This window comes from Oryza sativa, chromosome 12, assembly GCF_034140825.1.
Source record: "Oryza sativa Japonica Group chromosome 12, ASM3414082v1".
Lineage (NCBI taxonomy): Eukaryota > Viridiplantae > Streptophyta > Magnoliopsida > Poales > Poaceae > Oryza > Oryza sativa.
The window spans coordinates 21,878,492-21,898,162 of NC_089046.1; the positions used below are offsets into that span (position 1 = coordinate 21,878,492).

General features: G+C 41.4%; 4 protein-coding genes across 5 annotated transcripts; 2 read left to right on the forward strand and 2 right to left on the reverse strand.

Annotated features, from left to right (window-relative positions):
* Positions 1-652: 652 nt before the first annotated feature.
* LOC4352405 (rho GTPase-activating protein 2) lies at positions 653-4,224 on the forward strand. Its single transcript, XM_015764906.3, has 5 exons — positions 653-1,232; positions 2,541-2,661; positions 2,759-2,878; positions 3,046-3,276; positions 3,396-4,224. Exons 1-5 carry the CDS (start codon positions 850-852, stop codon positions 3,891-3,893), a joined length of 1,353 nt encoding a protein of 450 aa, XP_015620392.1. The 5' UTR covers positions 653-849; the 3' UTR covers positions 3,894-4,224.
* A 155-nt stretch (positions 4,225-4,379) lies between these two features.
* On the reverse strand, positions 4,380-8,697 carry LOC4352406 (VIN3-like protein 1). Its single transcript, XM_015764905.3, has 4 exons — positions 8,489-8,697; positions 6,581-7,226; positions 5,831-6,141; positions 4,380-5,733 (listed from the first exon to the last, which is right to left on the reverse strand). The coding sequence occupies exons 1-4, from the start codon at positions 8,538-8,540 to the stop codon at positions 4,619-4,621; spliced, it is 2,124 nt and encodes a 707-aa protein (XP_015620391.1). The 5' UTR covers positions 8,541-8,697; the 3' UTR covers positions 4,380-4,618.
* A 1,539-nt stretch (positions 8,698-10,236) lies between these two features.
* LOC4352407 (DNA-directed RNA polymerase I subunit rpa43) lies at positions 10,237-12,902 on the reverse strand. 2 transcript variants are annotated; one of them, XM_066306640.1, is made up of 6 exons: positions 12,688-12,902; positions 12,117-12,268; positions 11,785-11,891; positions 11,428-11,513; positions 10,834-10,944; positions 10,237-10,735 (listed from the first exon to the last, which is right to left on the reverse strand). In XM_066306640.1, exons 1-6 carry the CDS (start codon positions 12,795-12,797, stop codon positions 10,600-10,602), a joined length of 702 nt encoding a protein of 233 aa, XP_066162737.1. In that variant the 5' UTR covers positions 12,798-12,902; the 3' UTR covers positions 10,237-10,599. The 2 variants fall into 2 exon arrangements, with proteins under 2 accessions (XP_066162737.1, XP_015618783.1); XM_015763297.3 differs by having other exon boundaries at positions 11,785-11,894.
* Positions 12,903-14,702: 1,800 nt separating this feature from the next.
* On the forward strand, positions 14,703-19,638 carry LOC4352408 (phenylalanine--tRNA ligase, chloroplastic/mitochondrial). The gene is made up of 10 exons (XM_015765063.3): positions 14,703-14,974; positions 15,485-15,678; positions 15,867-16,073; positions 16,146-16,263; positions 16,356-16,432; positions 16,544-16,723; positions 17,343-17,387; positions 18,340-18,444; positions 19,146-19,259; positions 19,338-19,638. Exons 1-10 carry the CDS (start codon positions 14,719-14,721, stop codon positions 19,386-19,388), a joined length of 1,347 nt encoding a protein of 448 aa, XP_015620549.1. The 5' UTR covers positions 14,703-14,718; the 3' UTR covers positions 19,389-19,638.
* The last annotated feature ends 33 nt before the right edge of the window (positions 19,639-19,671 follow it).

The window sequence follows — 19,671 nt, forward strand, 5'->3', positions numbered from 1 at the left end:
GAGATAAATGAAGAGAGAGAAAAGCAGCGGGCTACATATTTATAGCTAGCTGCAGCACGGACTTCAAGACGTAATGTACGTATGATAGGTGAGACTAGATACTAATAGTATAGTAAGCAACTATTGTATAAATTGGCTATAGATGATTTGTAACTAGTAGTTGGCTATACTATTAAACTTGCTCTAACAGTATTTCCATCTCAAATCGAGATACAAGCACCTCCATTGCAAGTTCCCAACACATATGCTAGGCGAAGAATTTGCATTTAGAAACACGAAAGTACAAAAAGTTTCAAAAGTTTTTGTTGGTGACATAAAAAAAGGCACAAAGGGAGGGTAAAAAGCAAAAAAAAAAAAAAAAAACTCAGACTGCCGCAGTCGTACGCTTTTCAGTTTCTGCTGCGGCCAAAAGGGCGCGGTCGGGTCAGAGTTTGAATCCTGAGAACACTTTTCCGATCCACCCCCTTCCCTTTAAAAAATATTTACATTCAGGTCCTTTTCCTCCCCTCCTCTCCCCCCTCATTAATGCCGCTCTCTCTCTCAGCTCATCAGCTCTGCTCGCTCCAAGAAGAGAAACGCCATTGATTGGTGGAGAGAGAGAGAGAGAGAAGGATTTCGTATCTCCACCTCCCGAGAAGCGAAGAGAGAGAGAGAGAGAGAGAGAGAGAGAGAGAGAGAGAGAGCGAGAGAGAGAGAGAGGGAGAGAAGCTTCGATCCGTGAGATTTGGCCCCGATTTCTTGAGTTCTTTCGAGATTTTTTTTCTCAAGTTGTTTCGATTTCGAAGTGCGTCCAAGAATCGGAGACCTCCATGTCCGCGAGATTGGTTGTTCTGTGAGTTTGAGGAGGAGATGACGGGGGTGGTGGTGGTGTCGCCGTCGGGATGCAAGGGCGGCGGAGGAGGAGGAGGAGGGGTGGGGAAGAAGAGGGGAAGCGGGGAGGAGGAGAGGGAGAGAGAGAGGCAGCAGCTGTCGGTGCTGGAGGTGCTGCTCGCGGCGGTGAGGAGGTCGGTGGTGGCGTGCAGGGTGGAGCGGGAGGGCGGCGGCGGGTGGGGGGAGGAGGGGGAGGCGGAGGCGGAGGAGGGGGACGCGGCGGCGGAGGTGGGGGAGATGGAGATCGGGTGGCCGACGGACGTGCGCCACGTGGCGCACGTCACCTTCGACCGCTTCCATGGCTTCCTCGGCCTCCCCGTCGAGTTCGAGGTCGAGATGCCATGCCGCGTCCCCAGCGCTAGGTAAACCAAATCCCCCACCCACCATTACATCTCCTGATCTCCATGGTTGAGTTCCAAGCTTCTCCTTTTGAATCCCTTGGGGATTTCTCAGCAAACTGCAATATAAAATCTACTAGTAGCAGTTTTTTTCTCAGATTTTAGAACTTCTTTTTCAGTTCCTGCTCTTGTGGTTGTGGACTCTTCACTGTTCAGAAAAACAAAATCGATGGTGATTCATTGTAAATTGCCATAAATGAACTGGAGTAGCATTTTTACCTCAGAATTTAAGGCTTCTCCTTGGGGATACCAGGTAGATTGCAATAAAAATCTAGCATCTTTTTCTCTCGGATTTTAGACCTTTTTTCGGTTCCTGCTCTTGTCTTGTGGATTCTTCATTGTTCAGCAAAAATCGATGGTGAATCGTGGTGAATTGCCATAAATGAACTAGCATGTTTGGACCAGGTGGCACGGGATGTTTTTACCCAGGAGCATGGGTGGCGATCTAGTCTACGGATTGATAGTCACTAATATCTATGTTTCGTGATGGGGGTTTAGTTTTGTTCTTTTATTGGCTGTGTGCATTTTATGCAGAGGCCGGGGGTGAGCTCAGTTGAAATGTATCATCTTGGTGTATTTGACTGAGTCTTAATAAAGCTTCCATTATCTTAAAAAAAGCATGTTTGCCTCAAATTTCAAAAAAAAAAATCAGTTCTTGCTCTTTGTGGACTCTCCACTGTTTAGAAAAATTCGATGGTGATTCATGGTAGCACTTCTACATCAAATTTTAACACTTTTTTCAGTTCTTGCTATTGTGAGTTCTAAAAGATTAAGCAGAATTGGGCATTAAAGAGGTAGATCTGGAAATGCGGATGTAGTTTCAAACTTTCAATCCGTTTCAATTCGGTTGTTGAACTGAACTGACTTTGGCGTCATTGATATCTTTGCTTTGAAGAAAAGGCGTTCAAATAGAAGTACAGATTGCACAAGAAGCTCAATAAATGTAGGATTTATTAACGGGATAAGATAACGCTTATGAGAGTGCAATAGGATGCTTGACTTACTGGAGTACTAGCTGATTGTAGTACATTTGTACCTAATCTTTTTTTCCAGGACATTTATCATTGTTTGCAACTTTGCTACATCTTTGCAAGATTTATCTTATTAAGGCCACTGGAACTTGCAACCTACCCAATGATATCCAACCAAGTAGTAAAATGTAATTGTAACGAAACCGAATGGAAATCTGAACGGATTCTTTTGATGTTTGAACTGGATCGATTTGATGAATTATGACTAAAGATGCTTAAATTAGTTCTCTTTCAACTGCAGTGCTAGTGTTTTTGGTGTCTCGGCTGAATCGATGCAGTGCACCTACGATGGGAAGGGAAACTCAGTCCCCACTATACTGCTGCACATGCAGGAGAGGTTGTATGCTCAGGGAGGCCTAAAGGTCAGGCATCACAAGTTCACTTGTTGTTCCTTTGACTCTGTTTGATATGCATTTACAGTTATGGATTTGCGGCGCATTCTGAGTTTTGCCTTTTCAGGCTGAAGGAATCTTTCGCATAAACCCGGAAAATGACCAAGAGGAGCATGTGAGGGACCAGCTGAACAAAGGAGTTGTCCCTGAGGACATTGATGTTCACTGTTTGGCAAGCCTGATTAAGGTACAATTATCCTCCTATCAAAACTCTGGGAAAATCATGTTCATGTAACCATATTTCTCTCAGGCAATATTTTATCATGTACTCCCTGCTCCCGAAAAGTTGCATGGCAATTCTATGCTGGTTTTGCAAAAGAAAAGAACTGAAACCTCCTCTATGTGTTTGTCCAGGCATGGTTCAGGGAACTTCCAGAAGGTGTGCTTGATAGCCTCTCCCCTGAACAAGTGCTACAGTGCAATTCTGAAGGAGAATTCCTAGAGCTCGTGACGCTATTGCGCCCGACTCAGGCAGCGCTCCTCAATTGGGCTGTTGAACTGATGGCTGACGTTGTCGAAGAGGAGGAGCTGAACAAGATGAATGCTAGGAACATAGCCATGGTGTTTGCCCCCAACATGACTCAGGTAATCTCCATTTCTGTAATTTTGCAGGGGATCAGGTGATACGTAGGTGATTCTTCAGTACTTTCCCTACAAAAGAACCTGACTGAGGTTTGCTCTTTTGTTTTTGGGTTCTATGCTAGATGTCAGATCCTTTGACAGCCCTAATGCATGCTGTCCAAGTCATGAACTTCCTCAAGACATTGATCTTGAGGACACTTCGAGAGCGTGACGATGCAGCTAGCGGAGATTACACTCCATACTCATCTCCAGCTTCATCCAGTCAGCAAAACGATGCTGAGTACTATGGCAGTGAGAGAGACATGGACAGAAGCTGTGAAATGAGTGATATGCATAGCGAGATCAGCAGGTCTGGTCGACAGGTGGATTTTCTGGTGAGGTACAACACCTGCTTCGACAGCGAGCAAGAAGGCGTCGATCCTCTGAGCGACGTCGAAGAAGGGTTCTTGAGACAGCTCGAACACGATCTCGAAGCGGATAAACGAGAGGAGAGCGCGAAAAAGCAGCACGAAATAAGTTCAGAGATCATGGCTGTGAAGGATGTTCAAGCTGAGCTGAAAGTTGAAGCCAAAGCAGCAGGGAACACACAGAAGGAAGAAGGTGCAGGGTCTTTGCAATGATGAAGTTCATGTGTTTTTTGAGCTTCTAGATCTCATGATTTACTGTGCTAGATTGTTTTCTCAACATATGGTTGAGTGTAGTGCCCAATGGTTGTTGACTGTAGTGCATCATGTAAACTTAGCTGATCTTTTTATCCTTGGATGTGGGTGACAATTAGTGTGTATGTCAATGTTACTATGCCTAAGCGTAGTTTCGTGCGATCTGGGAATGTTGTTTGTTGCATATCTGCATCAATGTCTTGAATCTCCAAGTGATGATTTAAATTGTTGTAAGTTGTAACAAACCAAATTTTCCCGTACAAATAATATGTATCAGCAAGTACTAGGACTACGAGAATTCATATGGAAAATCTGAACACGAGCATTACCAAATGCATAATTTGCAGTGCCAGGTTCAAAACGAGAATGTCTAGATTCAGCTGGCGACTGTGCTCTACTAAGAACTTCATCTCAGACATTTTTCTTGTTATAATGGAAGGAAGATAATGATTTTTAACTATGATAAGGGTATTCATTTCCCAGTAAACCAGATACAGACATTCAAGTTCCAATATATCATCATGGGTAATGGCTGGCTGGGCGCCAAGCACAGCATCAAAACTAAACTACATATACATTTATCAGTAGTTAAAAGTAGTATTTCAGCAAAGCGGAAAATTGTGGCCCCGTCAACTTTTCCCCTTGCAAGAATATACGATAGCGATTTCGGCTTTCACCTGGCTGGATTAGTGCCATAACTTACTGCAGAAACCAGTTCTCGGCTTCTTACTGGATACAATTTCTTCGAAGGAATCCAGGAGCTGTCCTGCCAAGCTACTGGGATCATCAGCAAGGGTGCGGATAAAAGTGATCACAACCCTCCGTTCCTGCTCCGTCGATCTCAAGCTAAACCAAGTTAGAAATTTCATCCTAAAGTCCTTTTCGATGTGTCCAGAACATTCCAACCACCGTATAACCTTGACGCAGTATTCGTAGTTATCATCTAACTGACCTAACCTACGGGAGAAGTGCTTGGGTGGGCTGATGAGCAAAGTGCTATCATCAGCACCAGTTTCCTGCTCTAAATAAGTTTCCTGCTCTAAATCTGATGTCTGTTTACGACTTTGTGATCGGGATTCCATGGCCGGTGCCTCTCCAACAAGCCCCTCAGCACAAATATCAGAATCACTGGAACCATTCGACTTTCTCAATCCATTCTTTCCTGGACTACATATATTCTCGTTCCGGAAGCTCTCTGTAGGCATCACCACCTCAGCGTTTAGGTCAGGGACTGAGGATTCATTAAGATCAAGCTCGTGGGAAACAACATGTGCAGCTTGATCCTTATCGTGTAAAGCTGAATCACTTTGACAGCAGGAATCTTCAATCTCATCTTTGCAGGCCTCACTGGGGCAACCATTCTCCTCAGCCCAAGCTTTCCTCAGGACTTTACCCAGCTGGTGCACCTGGAAGCCTGATGACCAGCCATTTCGACTCTTGCTGTCCCGCTTGGCAGTAGATGAGCAACCTTCTGCACCATGTTCCATGTTCTTGTGAATGATTTCCACGCTCTTGGTAAAACACTTGCATTCAGAGTGGCCCAGATCACCATACTCAGTAAATGAAATGATCCGGAAAGCATACTCCGTGCAAGGCTGCAAATTGGAAACCAGTATCCTTCTTTGGTCTTTGGGGAAAATTGCAGGCACCCTAGTGGAAGGCTGTTCTCTGCTATTCCAATACCAGAGTTTATAGCCTTTGATAGCATGATACTGTGAAGAAGCAGCTTCTTTCAGTACCACAACTAATGATGAAGTTGTAATATCTTCAAATCTAAATCTGCAGGCAGCAGGAAGTGTATCTGCACCATGGAAAAATATTAACACAACTATTAATTCCATGTTGCATTCACCAGATATAGGTAAAAAAATTACATTAAAAAAGTTTGAAATCATTACCAATTTGTTTTGTTTCTGCTTTACAGTTTGACTTCAGCCACGCATCTGCCATATCAATTGCTAAAGAGCAAAGTTTCTGCACATCAGCAGCAACAGGCAGCCGGCCAACAATGCCACGGGCCATCTTTGAAGATGTACCATCAAGGGGGCCAACCTCAGTTTCCAGCTTTGCTTTTGCATCCTCTACAATCTTATGAAATTCTTTAAAACGCGTTGTGCCATCCAATAGTCTATGGCTCAAGTAAATGCGGGAACAAAGGATATCAACACGCCGAGCATCTTTAGCAACCATCAGCTGCCTTTTCCAGAACCTGCATCAAATAATTCAAAAGAACCTTAAATTAACCAATACAGATGGAAAAAATACACATGTATGAGTATTCAACATAACATAACTCTATTGTTGCTGTTAGTTAACCATTAAAACACATCATGGTGCTTTAAATAACTATCATGTCTTTCTGATGTATGCTTCAACTTGGATATTTAGAGTACAAAGAGGTTTGCAAATATTGAGGAATACCCAAACAAAGTAATGAAACGCAAAATAAATTAACCACATGGGTTTAGGATCAGCTATCTAATGAGAGGATTAATGTTTTAAAAAATCTAGCATCAACTGATAAAATCAACAATTCTCTAGGCATAAGTCATCACGTAGCATGAATGCTTAAAGCAAGTGTGCCTAGGAATATTTACATAAAGAAAATTAGGATATTAAGGTAGATAGCTAGATGCAGAACCACTCACCCAAGTATTCCAATAACCTTTCCGCATGCAGCACAGCAATAATTACCATCGAGCTGAATAGATTGACCAAGATCGACGCATCCTACCTTCTGATGCTGGAGTGCGCATTCAATGTGGCACGATGACTCACAGCAATCCCTGTCACCAGTTTCCGATGAGCAGACCAGCCAAAGGCTAGGATCTTTGTTGTCATCGAAAAGATGACAAATACAGCATGAGCACCGCTTACAGAATGTATTGTCAGCGGTCAACACAGCTTTGCAGGCCGCATTTTTACATATCCAAGTGCTGGGAGGCTTTGTATCCTGAAATGTTTCATTCCGACGTAGTTGAACAGGGTAGTCCCCCTTTCTGGGAAGCTTTCTGGGAGCCTGGCTACCAGTGAGACATGAATTGTTATTGCTGTTTGGGACAAGTTTCTTGGAATCCATGTTCTTACATCTCTTTGCAGCTGGTGCTATTGGTATGTCTTCCACTGATTTGCATTTTGGTGTGCTTGATTGTATCTTTTCTGTGTTAACGCTTGCATCATTTGACTCTTGGTCTAGAAAACCCAACTGTTCCAGGGTATTATCTGAAATGGTGTTGCTATCATCAGCATGTATATGTTCTTCAAGTGCGCTTGCACCACTACAAGCGTGTAAGGCTGGCATGGCAAGAGACAAAAACACAAAAAGGTTCATTAGTATGGACATGAACAACCTGAATCATCAACAAGAACATAGTAATCATCAACAAGAACATAGTTCAGGTTCAGATTGTAGCCACACAAGGAAACCATCACACATTTAAGAAAGCACTAAGTACTTCGAAAGCCTATCATTTGCACACAAAACCAAAGGCTTGTTTGGTTTAGTGCCATACCAAAATATTGGTAGTGCCAAAACCTAGGCATGTTTTGGCACTACCAATAATTTGGTAGGGTAGAATTTTAAATAATGTGTTTGGATTGATACCAATTGGGAGCCAGATTTTATATTATAGTGAAGTTCTAGAATTATACCAAATTAAGGATGGGCATTACCATCCATTTGGCTTCAAACCAAACCATCATATTTACTATTCAAACTACCAAAAAAATTGGCATGGCACATTTTGGCATCAATCCAAAGTGGCCCCAAGTTAAACAAGTACTGTTAATCAGACAGAATTTAGGCCATGAGGGAATAGTTCTCTACATGACCCCATCAAGAAAGGGAAATGCAGTAGCTTGAATGCTTGATGATGCTCCAACGAACCAATAGTCTCATCCAAAGATGCATACATATTCCACAATATGATACCCCAAGACATTGCATGACTCAGCTGCTCAACCCCCAATAGTCTTTTGCACTCTAACTCCAATGATGCTTTCTTCTTTGAGGCAAGATTCGCCGATTTCCACTACAATCAGAAACTAATATGCCACCGGTGTATTCACCTACAAAGCGCTATATCCTTGCACACCTATATCTATCTGCGCAACCCTTGTAAGTACCACGATCGACCAACTGGATATGAGTTCATACTGTTGGAATCAAAAAGGATTCCACAAATTTGACTCCAACCCAACCATTAACCTACCAACCTAGAATGAATTGTACATCAATGTGTTTACACGCTTCCCCCCCCCCCCCCCCAAAAAAAAAAAAAAGATCAAATCAAGTGTAAAGCGCCCTTGGCTGAAATGATTTATCATTTTCAGCAGCGCAACAGCTCCCAAGAAAGCAGAAATACTAGTACTACTACCTATAATAAGGACACAGGCTAGCTGTTGCCATCGCATCGCATGGGGAATAAGAGGAGGAGGAGGAAGAAGAACTGGATCGATCCATGGATCTCGGATGGATGGATGGAGCAGAATAATAATAATAATTAGAATAATAAGAAAGAATCGAAGCAGCAAGCTTTAGTAGCTTAGGGTCTCACCAGCAGCGAAGAGCCCCGGCGGCGGCGGGTCCCCTCCGGCGCTCGAGGCCATCCCAGCAGCAGCAGAAGGAGGGGGGGCCGCCTCCGCCGCCGTCTGACGCCCACGGGCGAGAGGGAGACGGCGGACGGCCGGCTCCTCGGCGGCGGCGGCGGCGGAGGGCGGGGGCAAGAAGGGGTTTTTCTGCTGCTGCCGCTTTTACTCCTTTTGCAATGAAAAGAAGGAAAGAACGCTTTTTTTGGTGGTGCGGCGGCGAAGGCTGAGAGAGCGACGAGATCAAGTGGGTGGATGGGCCGGTCTGGTCTGGGCCGGGCCGGGCCGATGCTTTGGCCCACGCGGCCCAGCCCGTTCCACGGGGATGGCAACGGCTTGTTGACTTACTGGCTGCGTTTTTTTGAAAGAGTTCCCGACACATCATTCTCATTTTCCAAGCACCCGCTTTAGAAACTACTCCCTCCATCCTTAAAAAAAAAAAAAGACAACCTGATGTCACATCCGTTTCTAGGTTATCTTTTTTTTTACGGATAGAGTGATAAAAGATTTTTTTTCTAAAAAATTTTATATACGAAAGTTGCTTTAAAAAATCATATTAATTTATTTTTAACAAATTTTAGCAAAATTACAGTTAACATAAATGGCAGAATTTTAACATATTGTTTTCTTACCAAACTTTAACATATTTTAGCATTATTACAAGTTCTGGTAGAATTGGTTTTTGTTTGGTTTGATGTCTTTGTCAAATTTTAGTAGAGTTTTAATAGAGGAGGCTTATAGAACGGTCAAAGCTTGGTAAGCTAGGTTGTAATGGTTTAAGTGTGTTTAGTTTGTTATCCTATCAAAATTTAGCAATATCAAATTTTAGCAAGGTTGAAAGTGAACAAACTAAATGTCCTATATTTTCCCTGGAAAATTTTTCACCGTTGATACTACGTGTGGAAGTAATCGTCTCAACAAAAGATGTACCTACTTGCTTTCCAATTTCTCCGTGTTCTAAAGTCAATAAGGAATTTATATGTAATGTTTATATGAAGCTTCTTCGATAGTAACCAGTGGTGGACCTAAAAGCACCAAAATCATATACTCCTCCGTTTTGAAATAACTCTCAAATGGTTAGACTGCGATGCCTGAAAGCTCCGTGCTTGTGTTTAAGATGCAATATAGTTGTTTCTTGTTTGATCCGACAATTTTAAGTATTCATATTTTTATAAAAAAAATAAATGAGTGATTAAAGCTCAAAGGTAAACAGTTCCGATAAAAGTCATTTAAAATTTAAAAATAGGGGGAGTAGCACATTATGTTGACCAAGGCAAGATCCCACAACATTGATGAGTTGCTGGTACGAATGACCGTAGCCAACTTACAACCTCACTTATACTTATGAGCCAAAATTTAAATTTTTAACTTTAAATTTGAAGTTGATTTGGGAATTTTTCATCGAAGTTTATTTTTCAACATTTGCTTTTAGATCGTTAAGAACACATATACAAAAATAATTGTTGCTTTTACCATTCTGCCTCTTCCAGAACTTCAGACTGTTCTGCCTTGCCTGAAGAAACGAAACAAACAAAAAAAAACAGAAAAGCGCGTAGAAGTTGACATGGATAGTGAATACACGTATAGTCAACCTCATGGTTGAATCAGGCTCAAGTTGACTTTGCTTAGTGCCGTTACCATGTCAAATGGTGCAACGTGCACGAGCATATTTTCTGCTTGAAGACTTTGGATTTGCCAAATGAACAGACTTGTGATGTAGTAGTACCCAAGTTTTCTTGCACTTATCATTGTTTTGTACATCAGAAATCAGGAATCAGGAATCAGGATGTTCTTTGCTGGTGTAAACACTACATCATGAATTCATCTGTTGGCAAAAAATGACAACTTTTATCTGGTCGATTACAGTTGGGGATCATAGCTTCTGAACCAACCAGGCAAAAGAACTACCTACTGAAATGGAGCATCGGCGTCGTCTTCTCTCCAGTGAGTATCCCCCGGCAGCACGAGCAATTGCATGTCCCCAAAACAAGCCAGTGCTCTTCATTGTAGCTTACTATGCACCAAACTAAGAGCAAAAACTTTGCATTTCAATGAAGTTCTTGTAAACTTTAGAATGGCATCATTCTTCCCAAGCCCTCTTTCGGGACTTTTTGTGTGGCCGTTCCGAATTTATGACGCTATCTTCATTGTCCGATGTTTTGTGATCTTGTTCATTCTTAATTTTAATCCCAACATTGCTTGGTCTCCTTGTACCACTGGATTTTTTTTTAGCAGCACATGTATTACTCAAAAGCTTGAAAATGTTGAGTGGGATAAAATATAGTTTGACAAGTAACATGGAAGAAGGTAGTACCTGCTGATTTCTGATGCATATTCAGCATCATGAGTTGATAGCCAAGGCATGGATCCAGTATGTGGTGGGAGCAAAGATCCAGTTATGTGACAATTCATTTCTGTATCCACCCTTCAATTGAAAATCAGAAGAATGGACATGATTAATTTATGTGATCCAGAATGTGGACAGTCACATTAACTATGTCCAACCACAGCAATTCTTATTTACTCCCTACATCTTAATGTATCCCAGGAATGTGCTTCAGGTCACCTCCAATACATTAATCAAGAAGCTAAAAAAGCTATTGCTCTGTGCTCACTAGATATCTCAATACGCGGTGGCATGCATTCCAGGAACACAGAACCTTATCCATATTATCAACTACACCTGACACCCATCATTTCAGGTTGTACTAATTAAGACACAATTGCTGGTTTTGGGGTACCCCTAAATCCCTCATCAGTGCAATAGGGGGAACATATTGATATGCCAGAACAGTACACATGTATATGAGCAATATACAGTTAATACAACTAACATAGGCAAAATACATATATATGAAAATATTCTATCAATTTGAATCTGACAAAAAGGGATTGTATAAGCCTATACCTTTTTACAGAAAACCGTATCATGCTTCCCTTTCTAATCACATGATGTCTGTCCGACCGGCTTATGAATTTTCCTCCATCTCCTTTCTAAATAAAAGAGGATATCAAATATGATTAAACATATTTGAACAGGAAAGAAAAAGATTGTTCAATTTGAAATATAAGTGATGTTCATTCAGATTTATACAGGAAAGAAAAAGTTTGCTAACCACCAAACCACTAATGTTTACAGTCTCAACCATTTCTTTGTATCCATAAAAAAAACAATTTCTTTGTACAGGATAACATGAATAGCTTTTCCCTATCAATTAATCAGAAGTTTATCCCCCCTCCTTGTTAAGAGAAAAGCTGGTCTTACTCTTTTGAACTTGAACTTCTCATTAATATCATCTGCCATGATGGCGGCTGAGAAAACCCCTAGCACAATGGCATGAATTGATTCCTTCCCAAGCAGTTCAACCTTCCCTTCTAAAGTTAGAAAACATTTAAACATCAGAATGGTTTGAATTTTTACCATATTTTCAGCTAATAGAAATGTAACGGTCTCAAAGATATTACAAAACAATACAAACAACATTGATCTCTTCAAGATGCTGCAATTTCATATAATTAGTATAACATGATTATATGAACTGACAAGAGAAATGCTATTCGGCAGGGATGATGGATTCCACCAACAATCCAACTTACCAAGGATCATGTCTGGTTGGGGAGAATAGAGCAGCAGATTCGCATGGACCGGTACACCGAAATATGGTACCAAACCATTCAGAATCTTCGCTCGATCACCATTCACAACAACCTCATGAGCTAGCAAAACGCCTTCAAAGCGATCTTCATACCTGTGTAGGATTTCTACCAAGTCACCCAAATGGCTCACATACATATACCAAAACTCCCAAAACAAAGAAAGGAAAACAATAAGATTGAATCTTGCAATAGCTTGAGAGCACAAGAAGCATGGTTTGAGGGTGTACATCTTCCATAACCCAGTACACCATCTCCCTGAAACTTCTAGTCTAGTTTAGCTGCATCAAACTGCTTCCTCACATCACTAGCAGCAGAATGCGGACCGCAAATCGATTCGATTCAGCTCCAAACTACGCAACTCATGAGCAACAGGAAGCCACGCAATCTGTCTCCTCTAATCGAAGATTCTCACCCGATCTAGCGACATACACGGCCGAGTCGAACTCTTCACTAGCTCACGCGAGGCCAGAGGGATGGGAGGAGATGGGGAGAGGGAGGGGCGGGGACTCACGAGAAGAGGGTGGTGCTGAGCTGGCGGGAGACGGCGCGGCGTACGTCGGCGGCGTTGGAGGGGTGCACGTACACCGTCAGCTCGGCCTCCGCCTCCCGGAGCGCCTCCATCCCGGCGGCGGCGGCGGCGGCGGCGGCGCAAAACCCTAAACCCTAGGCGGCGGCCGGACTCGAGCGTTGGGAGAGAGAAGGAAAACCGCGCGCGCCGTAGCAACCGGGGAGCACGTGCGTGGTAGTGGGTATACTATGGGCAGCCCACAGGCCGATCTGACAGCCTCTGCTAGGCCCAGTTTCTTTTTTTTCCTAGTGGACTGTTGTTGTTGCTACTGAGAGAGAGAGTGAGATCGATACAAAAAATTCAACGAAATGGCAAATATTGAATGTTCTCAAATCTCAAATCTTTTCATTATTTTCAAAACATGGTAAACACATGCCAGCATATTTTGAGATTCACGAAGTTATCGTAGATGTATCGTTGTCGAGAGGTAAATCGTCTACCACTGAAATAATAATTAGCCATAAATACGATCGTTTGTGCCAAGTCTAGACTTAAACACGGATATGTTAGTTCCACCACCAAAATCCTATTCAGTTGAGTTACGCAGCCTATGCTCAAAGTTTTACATCTTAAATGTATGTTTGTTCCCATATAAGTCCTTTTAAGGTGCAAGACTATATTTACCGTGAAAATTATACTGTCGTGTGTCCCCTCCATTCAAAAATATAATTATATTTACATATAAAAAATTACATATTTTTCAAAATATATCTAGACAGAGAGATGTATAGATATATTTTGAATTATTGTGCATAAGTGCTTATATTTTAGAATGGATGCAATATTTAGCAATAAAGTTACTTTAATACTTCATATCTAACCTATTACTTCCTCTGTTACAAAATAAGTTTGCTTTTTTCAACCTCTCATTTATCTCGAAATAAGTTTATTTTTAAGCAATCAAGTTTGAGATAGTAATGCTAGTGCTCAAAAGTTATGTTTGGTTGAAAAAGTCTATGCTAGATACATAGTTTTTAGTCCTAGTTGTTTGTTCTTTAGCATTGTTGTTCGATGAATTTTACTCCCAATTATATTTTATTATTTAAGTTTTATGTTGGATTAGGCATTAGCACTCCTTTTCACTTTAAACCATGTTTTGTCATCAACTTTTTTGCATTTTGGTTGTGTCTTGTTCATCCATCCTCCGGAGCAAACATGACACATTGACGATCTCCTCGCCTCTCGCCAATGAACTCTTATCCTCTCTTATCCAAATAGAGATAGGATGTTAGATCGTTAACTTGAGCACAGTGGATGTAGAGGCATGGAACCAGCACAAAGCTTGTCCATCGAACTTTACTCCCTAATGTGCTTAGCTTCAGCAGTGGCGGTTTCCGGTGGAATGGTAGCGTGGGCGCCAACATGCTAAGGCACCGAAGGTCTCAAGGAAGGGGTTGGCAAGCTCGAACATGGTCGATGTCGAGGCGCTAAAGGTTTCAGGGAAGGGGTTAGTAAGTTCCTCTCCTCCGCAAATGGCGACCAACCCCTTGACCCATGCATTTTGATCTATAGCTCGAGTTCAGTCGATGAGCTTGGCCTCCATAGGTAAGGTGTTAGTGGGAGAGAATAAGATGAGAGGAAAGACTTTAGTTAGCAACTGACATGTGAGTCACTAGTCTAATACGAAAGATTTAGTAAGAATATCTATCCACTTTAAGTGAAATTATTTGTTAGCATCAGGTCTATAATGAAACATAGATAAGAAAAAAGATCTAAGGTGTAATTTAATCTCTTTTAAATGTATAGTTTTATTATTGAATTATCCTTCTAAAACATTCATAAATTTTTGTGAGATATATGGATGTTCTTTTTCAGTTCATTTCAAATCATCTTAACATCTCTTTGGCTAAACTAGATTTCTCCTCTTAACCCCCTCTCTCTCCTCCACCGTCATCTCATCTCATCGCCCTCCTTTCGCTTTCACGGTTTCACTCCCCGACCCCCCCCCCCCCCCCCCCAAACCCCCCCGCAGCCATGCGCTCGCTTATCCGAAGCGCCTCCTCCCGCCTCCTCCGCGCTCGCGCCCGCGCCATGGCCACGCCCTCCGCCGCGCGCTTCTCCCCCTCCTCCAACCCCGCGCGCCCTCCTCCTCCTCGCCTCCCGCTCCCCCGCTTCCTTCCGCCGACCCCGCCGCAGGCGCTGCTCCGGGCGAGGCCTCTCCGGACCTCGGCTGCCGTTGCCGCGGCCGCGGCCGTCGTGGAGGTGGGCGGCGTCAAGATCGCGCGGGAGGGTGAGTCATCGCCTGGATACCGGCATAAATGGCGGGGATCTTGGGACAGCGAATTGTGAATTTGTCACTCGGCGGTGTAGATTTTAGTTGGGTAGTACGCTCGTGCTGAACGCATTTGCTGAAGATAGTGTGGTGGGTTTGCGTAGTCGCTGCGTCCGTGAAGCTTGGTATCTGTAGCGTGTGCATTGCTCAAGATCAGTGTGGTTTTAGTGGGGGGTTTACTATTGTCGTCGCGTCCGGGAATCAAGGCACCTGTAGCTCGTGCGTGCGTGAATTGCTATCCTTATGATGGTCCAAATCCCAGAATGGTTTTGAGTTTATGGGCAGGTAGCTTCTTGATCTTGGCGGTACTTTAGCTGCATCGTTCAAAGCATCACATTATATGGCCTGAATTGAATATGTCAAAACTGTCGAAACTCTGGTGGGAATTGAGCTACGATGTGTGTGAAGTTAACTGCTGCTGATTTTTTTTTCTTTTTTTGAAGTGACTCATTTTTATGGCAATTGTAGATGTCGTGAAGGAGGAGGACCCAACAAACAACGTTCCGGACACGATCTACTCAAAGATTGGCCTGCAGCTGCACAGGAGGGATAATCACCCTCTAGGGATTCTGAAGAACACTATTTACGACTACTTTGACAAGAATTTCTCTGGGAACTTTAACAAGTTCGATGACCTCTGCCCTCTTGTTTCTATCAAGCAGGTATGAGTTAGCAGTTGGCCTGATGTGTTCAACTGCTTATTCCTTCCCTTTTGTGCTGATTTCCACTGGGCTAGTGAATTTCGCTTTGTGCACTTGTTTTTCTTTTTTTCAGATTCTCGCACACCTTGTGTAACAGTGTACTTTGAACCATATGATTATTGCTGACCCCAAGGTCATGCTTGCTGCAGAATTTTGATGATGTCCTGGTCCCTGCTGATCATGTGAGTCGGAGTTACAATGACACATACTATGTTGATGCTCAAACTGTCTTGCGGTGTCATACCAGCGCTCATCAAGCAGAGCTGCTAAGGGATGGACACACACATTTCCTTGTAACTGGGGATGTTTATCGTAGGGATTCTATTGATTCAACTCACTATCCTTGCTTCCATCAGGTAAATGTAACGCCATATCACTTGAAATATTTCCAAAGAAAGGTTTGTGTTGATGATTTTTTGTACATGCAGATGGAGGGCTTCCGTGTCTTCACTCCAGATGAATGGTCAGATTCTGGCATGGATGGGACAGCATATGCAGCTGCAGACCTCAAGAAAACACTGGAAGGCTTGGCAAAACATCTCTTTGGTAAACTAGTTATAGTTAGTTCTGTCTTTGTCACCAAAGAAATTTATCAAATATATATGCATTGGTTTAAATATAAAGAAACATGTGTGCAGGTGCTGTGGAAATGCGATGGGTTGACACATACTTCCCATTCACTAACCCGTCCTTTGAACTCGAGATATATTTTCAGGTCGCTATACAAGTGGATCTACCTATTCTTTATGGCCTGATGCCAAGTAAAGCTTGTTGCACAACTTATGTTGGCATGATTGTTGTTTGAAGAACTCTCTCACCTTTGCAGGATGATTGGTTGGAAGTTCTGGGATGTGGAGTCACTGAGCAGGAAATTTTGAAAAACAACGGCAGGATAGATAATGTGGCATGGGCCTTTGGACTAGGTTTGGAGCGCTTAGCAATGGTCCTGTTTGATATTCCAGATATTCGACTCTTTTGGTCAAATGATAAGCGATTCACATCCCAGGTATTGCTACTATTAGTTATCCATCTATTTGGGTAATCTATTCTGCGCTAGTTTAGATTCAGTAAAGAATGCAAAATCATGAATGTATCTGCGAAAAATTGTTTATATCGAGTTGACTACTATGACCTTCCATCTGTCTTGCAATGATGTGTAAACCTGTTGCTGACATTAAGGTTCTGTGGCCTTGGAATCTTTCTTAGAATGATTTGGTGAAATATATGTTCTTTTGTCCTGATATAGTTCACTAGTAATAAATGATGGTTTTTGTTTTACCCTATGCTCAACACTTTAAATACCTTCTTTAGTTAATTACTTAATTTATCATATTTTTAAGAACCAACTTCTTGTATACCACTTATTATGACATATTGACATCAGTGGCATATAGGGGATGGGCCGGTAGGGTGAACTTTTCAGTGTCTGAATCACCCCTATTTTTTAAGTGTCTGCAGCAATATTTGTTACAGGATCTAGTTAGTAATTCATAGCTTTGTTGACCTAACTTGGGATTGGCAAGTCTGTCCTGCCTTCATTGCATTTACTCTTATAACTTTATGGCTAAGATGTGAGTATTGTTATACAATTTTATGGCTAAAATGTGCATATTATTATCTTTCAGTTTTCAGAAGGCAAACTTGGTGTCAAGTTTAAGCCATTCTCAAAGGTATGTAACCACAACTTTCCTTTACCTTATGTGTAATTTATTACCTATACATAATCTTTTGTAGAATAGTTCTGTTTGATATGGCAAGTGGTTCTTCATCTGCTTTGGAAAAGGCTACATATTTAAATAACTATAATACTGGAGATAACAGCTCCTATTGGGCTGGACTCCTTTGAATATGAAAGAAAGCATGTTCACTGGAACAGATTAAACCATTTTTTTTCTGTGCTTGATTAAACCAAAAAAATGTCCTGAAAAAGTGTGCCCTACATTATTTGGAAAATCTAGCAGAGAAATGTAGTTAATAATGAGGCATTCAAATATGAAATCTTGTACATTATGATTTGCATTTGTAACACCCCAACCCTCCATGGGCTCCTGGAGCTCTACTCCAACTACACCTCAACATAACCAACATTAGAAATAAATTTCAGCATGTTTTATATTGCTTATATTGAATCTTTGAGGATCGTATCCAATATACATGCCATGTAGAAAAAGTAATAACCAAAAGAGAAGATTAGAAAGAGCACAAGTTCTCTTAGGAAGAGAGAGATAGTATCTATCACTTATTGTCAGTAATTCCAGCAGGTTATCAATCTTTTGCCTGTTAGCTGTTAGCTGCTGGAATTAGTGATTATGTTTAGAGGATGCTATCTGCCACCTAAGTTGTTTCTCTCTCTTAATCATTTCATTGCTACATAATGACCTGTTCCCTTCAATGGTTCAATACTAGAAATGTATGACCTGTAAAATACATCTGTAATGTTGAGTTGTAACGCATCTAGTTCCTGTGGATGGCTAGATTGGTTAACATCAGTTACCATAAATATATGTTTACATTTTATGAAGTTGCATCAAGCATATCCACCAATAATTTTTTACATGTTTATTTTTGTATATAAATTGCCCTCTGACTTTTTTCCCTTTTCCTTTTTCTGCTGTTCTACAGTTTCCACCTTGCTACAAGGATATGAGTTTTTGGATCAATGAAGAGTTTACAGAGAACAATTTATGTGAGGTTGTCAGAGGAATTGCTGGAGATCTTGTAGAGGAGGTATGCGCCCAGTAAATTTGGTACATAGCTATACATTTAACTTGCGACACTTGACTTTAATTTAGTCATTTCAAGTTTGTTTCATTGTATGATCCCTCACTTCTTGCCTACTGTACATTGTATTTGCAATAATAAGTGGTACTGTACTTCAAACAATAGCATTAACACTAAGGTATTAAGGCTCCTGATTTGGTGAAGTATTCGTTTATTCGGGGAATAAGCGAAATGACATATTTGCAAACGAAAAATAATTTGTGAATAAAACTTTTATATACGTATTCTTAGCGATCTAAAAGCAAAGTCTGAAAAATAATCCTTGATGAAAAAACCCCAAAATCAACTTCAAATTTAAGGTTGAAAATTCAAATTTTGGCTGATAAGCATAATCATAAGTGAAAAGATAAGGTCAACTTCAAATTTATGGTTAAAAATGCAAATTTTGGCTGATTAACATAAGCATAAGCGAAAAGATGAGGCCGTATATCTGCTGGTCTTAACAAGCTGATAATTTTGTATTATTTATATTTCTATTGCTAATATTATGCGCCTTTAGCTCATTATGATGCTCGTCATAATATTAGCATCTAACTGATGAATCTAGGTGCCTAACTTTGTGCGTCTAACATTACCAGTATGATGATACACTGGAATTTATTGTGCTCGTCATAATTTTATCAGGCTAAAGTGTTGTTCGTTTGCAGGTAAAACTAATTGACAATTTCACCAACAAGAAAGGAATGACGAGCCATTGCTACAGGATAGCCTATAGGTCAATGGAACGTTCACTTACCGATGAGGAGATCAACGACATGCAGGTTACATTCGACGACATCTATGATTTTAGATGATATTCCTTGGTTTTTATACTGAACATGTCTACAATTTGGTTGCAGTGGAATGTCAGAGAAGAGGTGCAAAATAAACTGAAAGTTGAGTTGAGATGAAATAGAGCTAGTTCACGTGTTCGACCAGACATTGATTGTTTGACCATTTTCGTCTGTACATTCATTCAAAAGTGTGTTGATATATGGAGAAAATTTTATCAGTTTCCTGATGATCCTTGTAATCTGCTGAGATCAAAGTCCCTAAGCAATTTAGCATCATCCGCACGCCATGACTGTAACGATAATAAGACGGTGCTCAATTTTGAATCAAACTAATATACAGAAAAACAAAACAAACAGCCATTTTGCAGCTCTTATTTTTCTTCATTTGAGCAGATTTAGA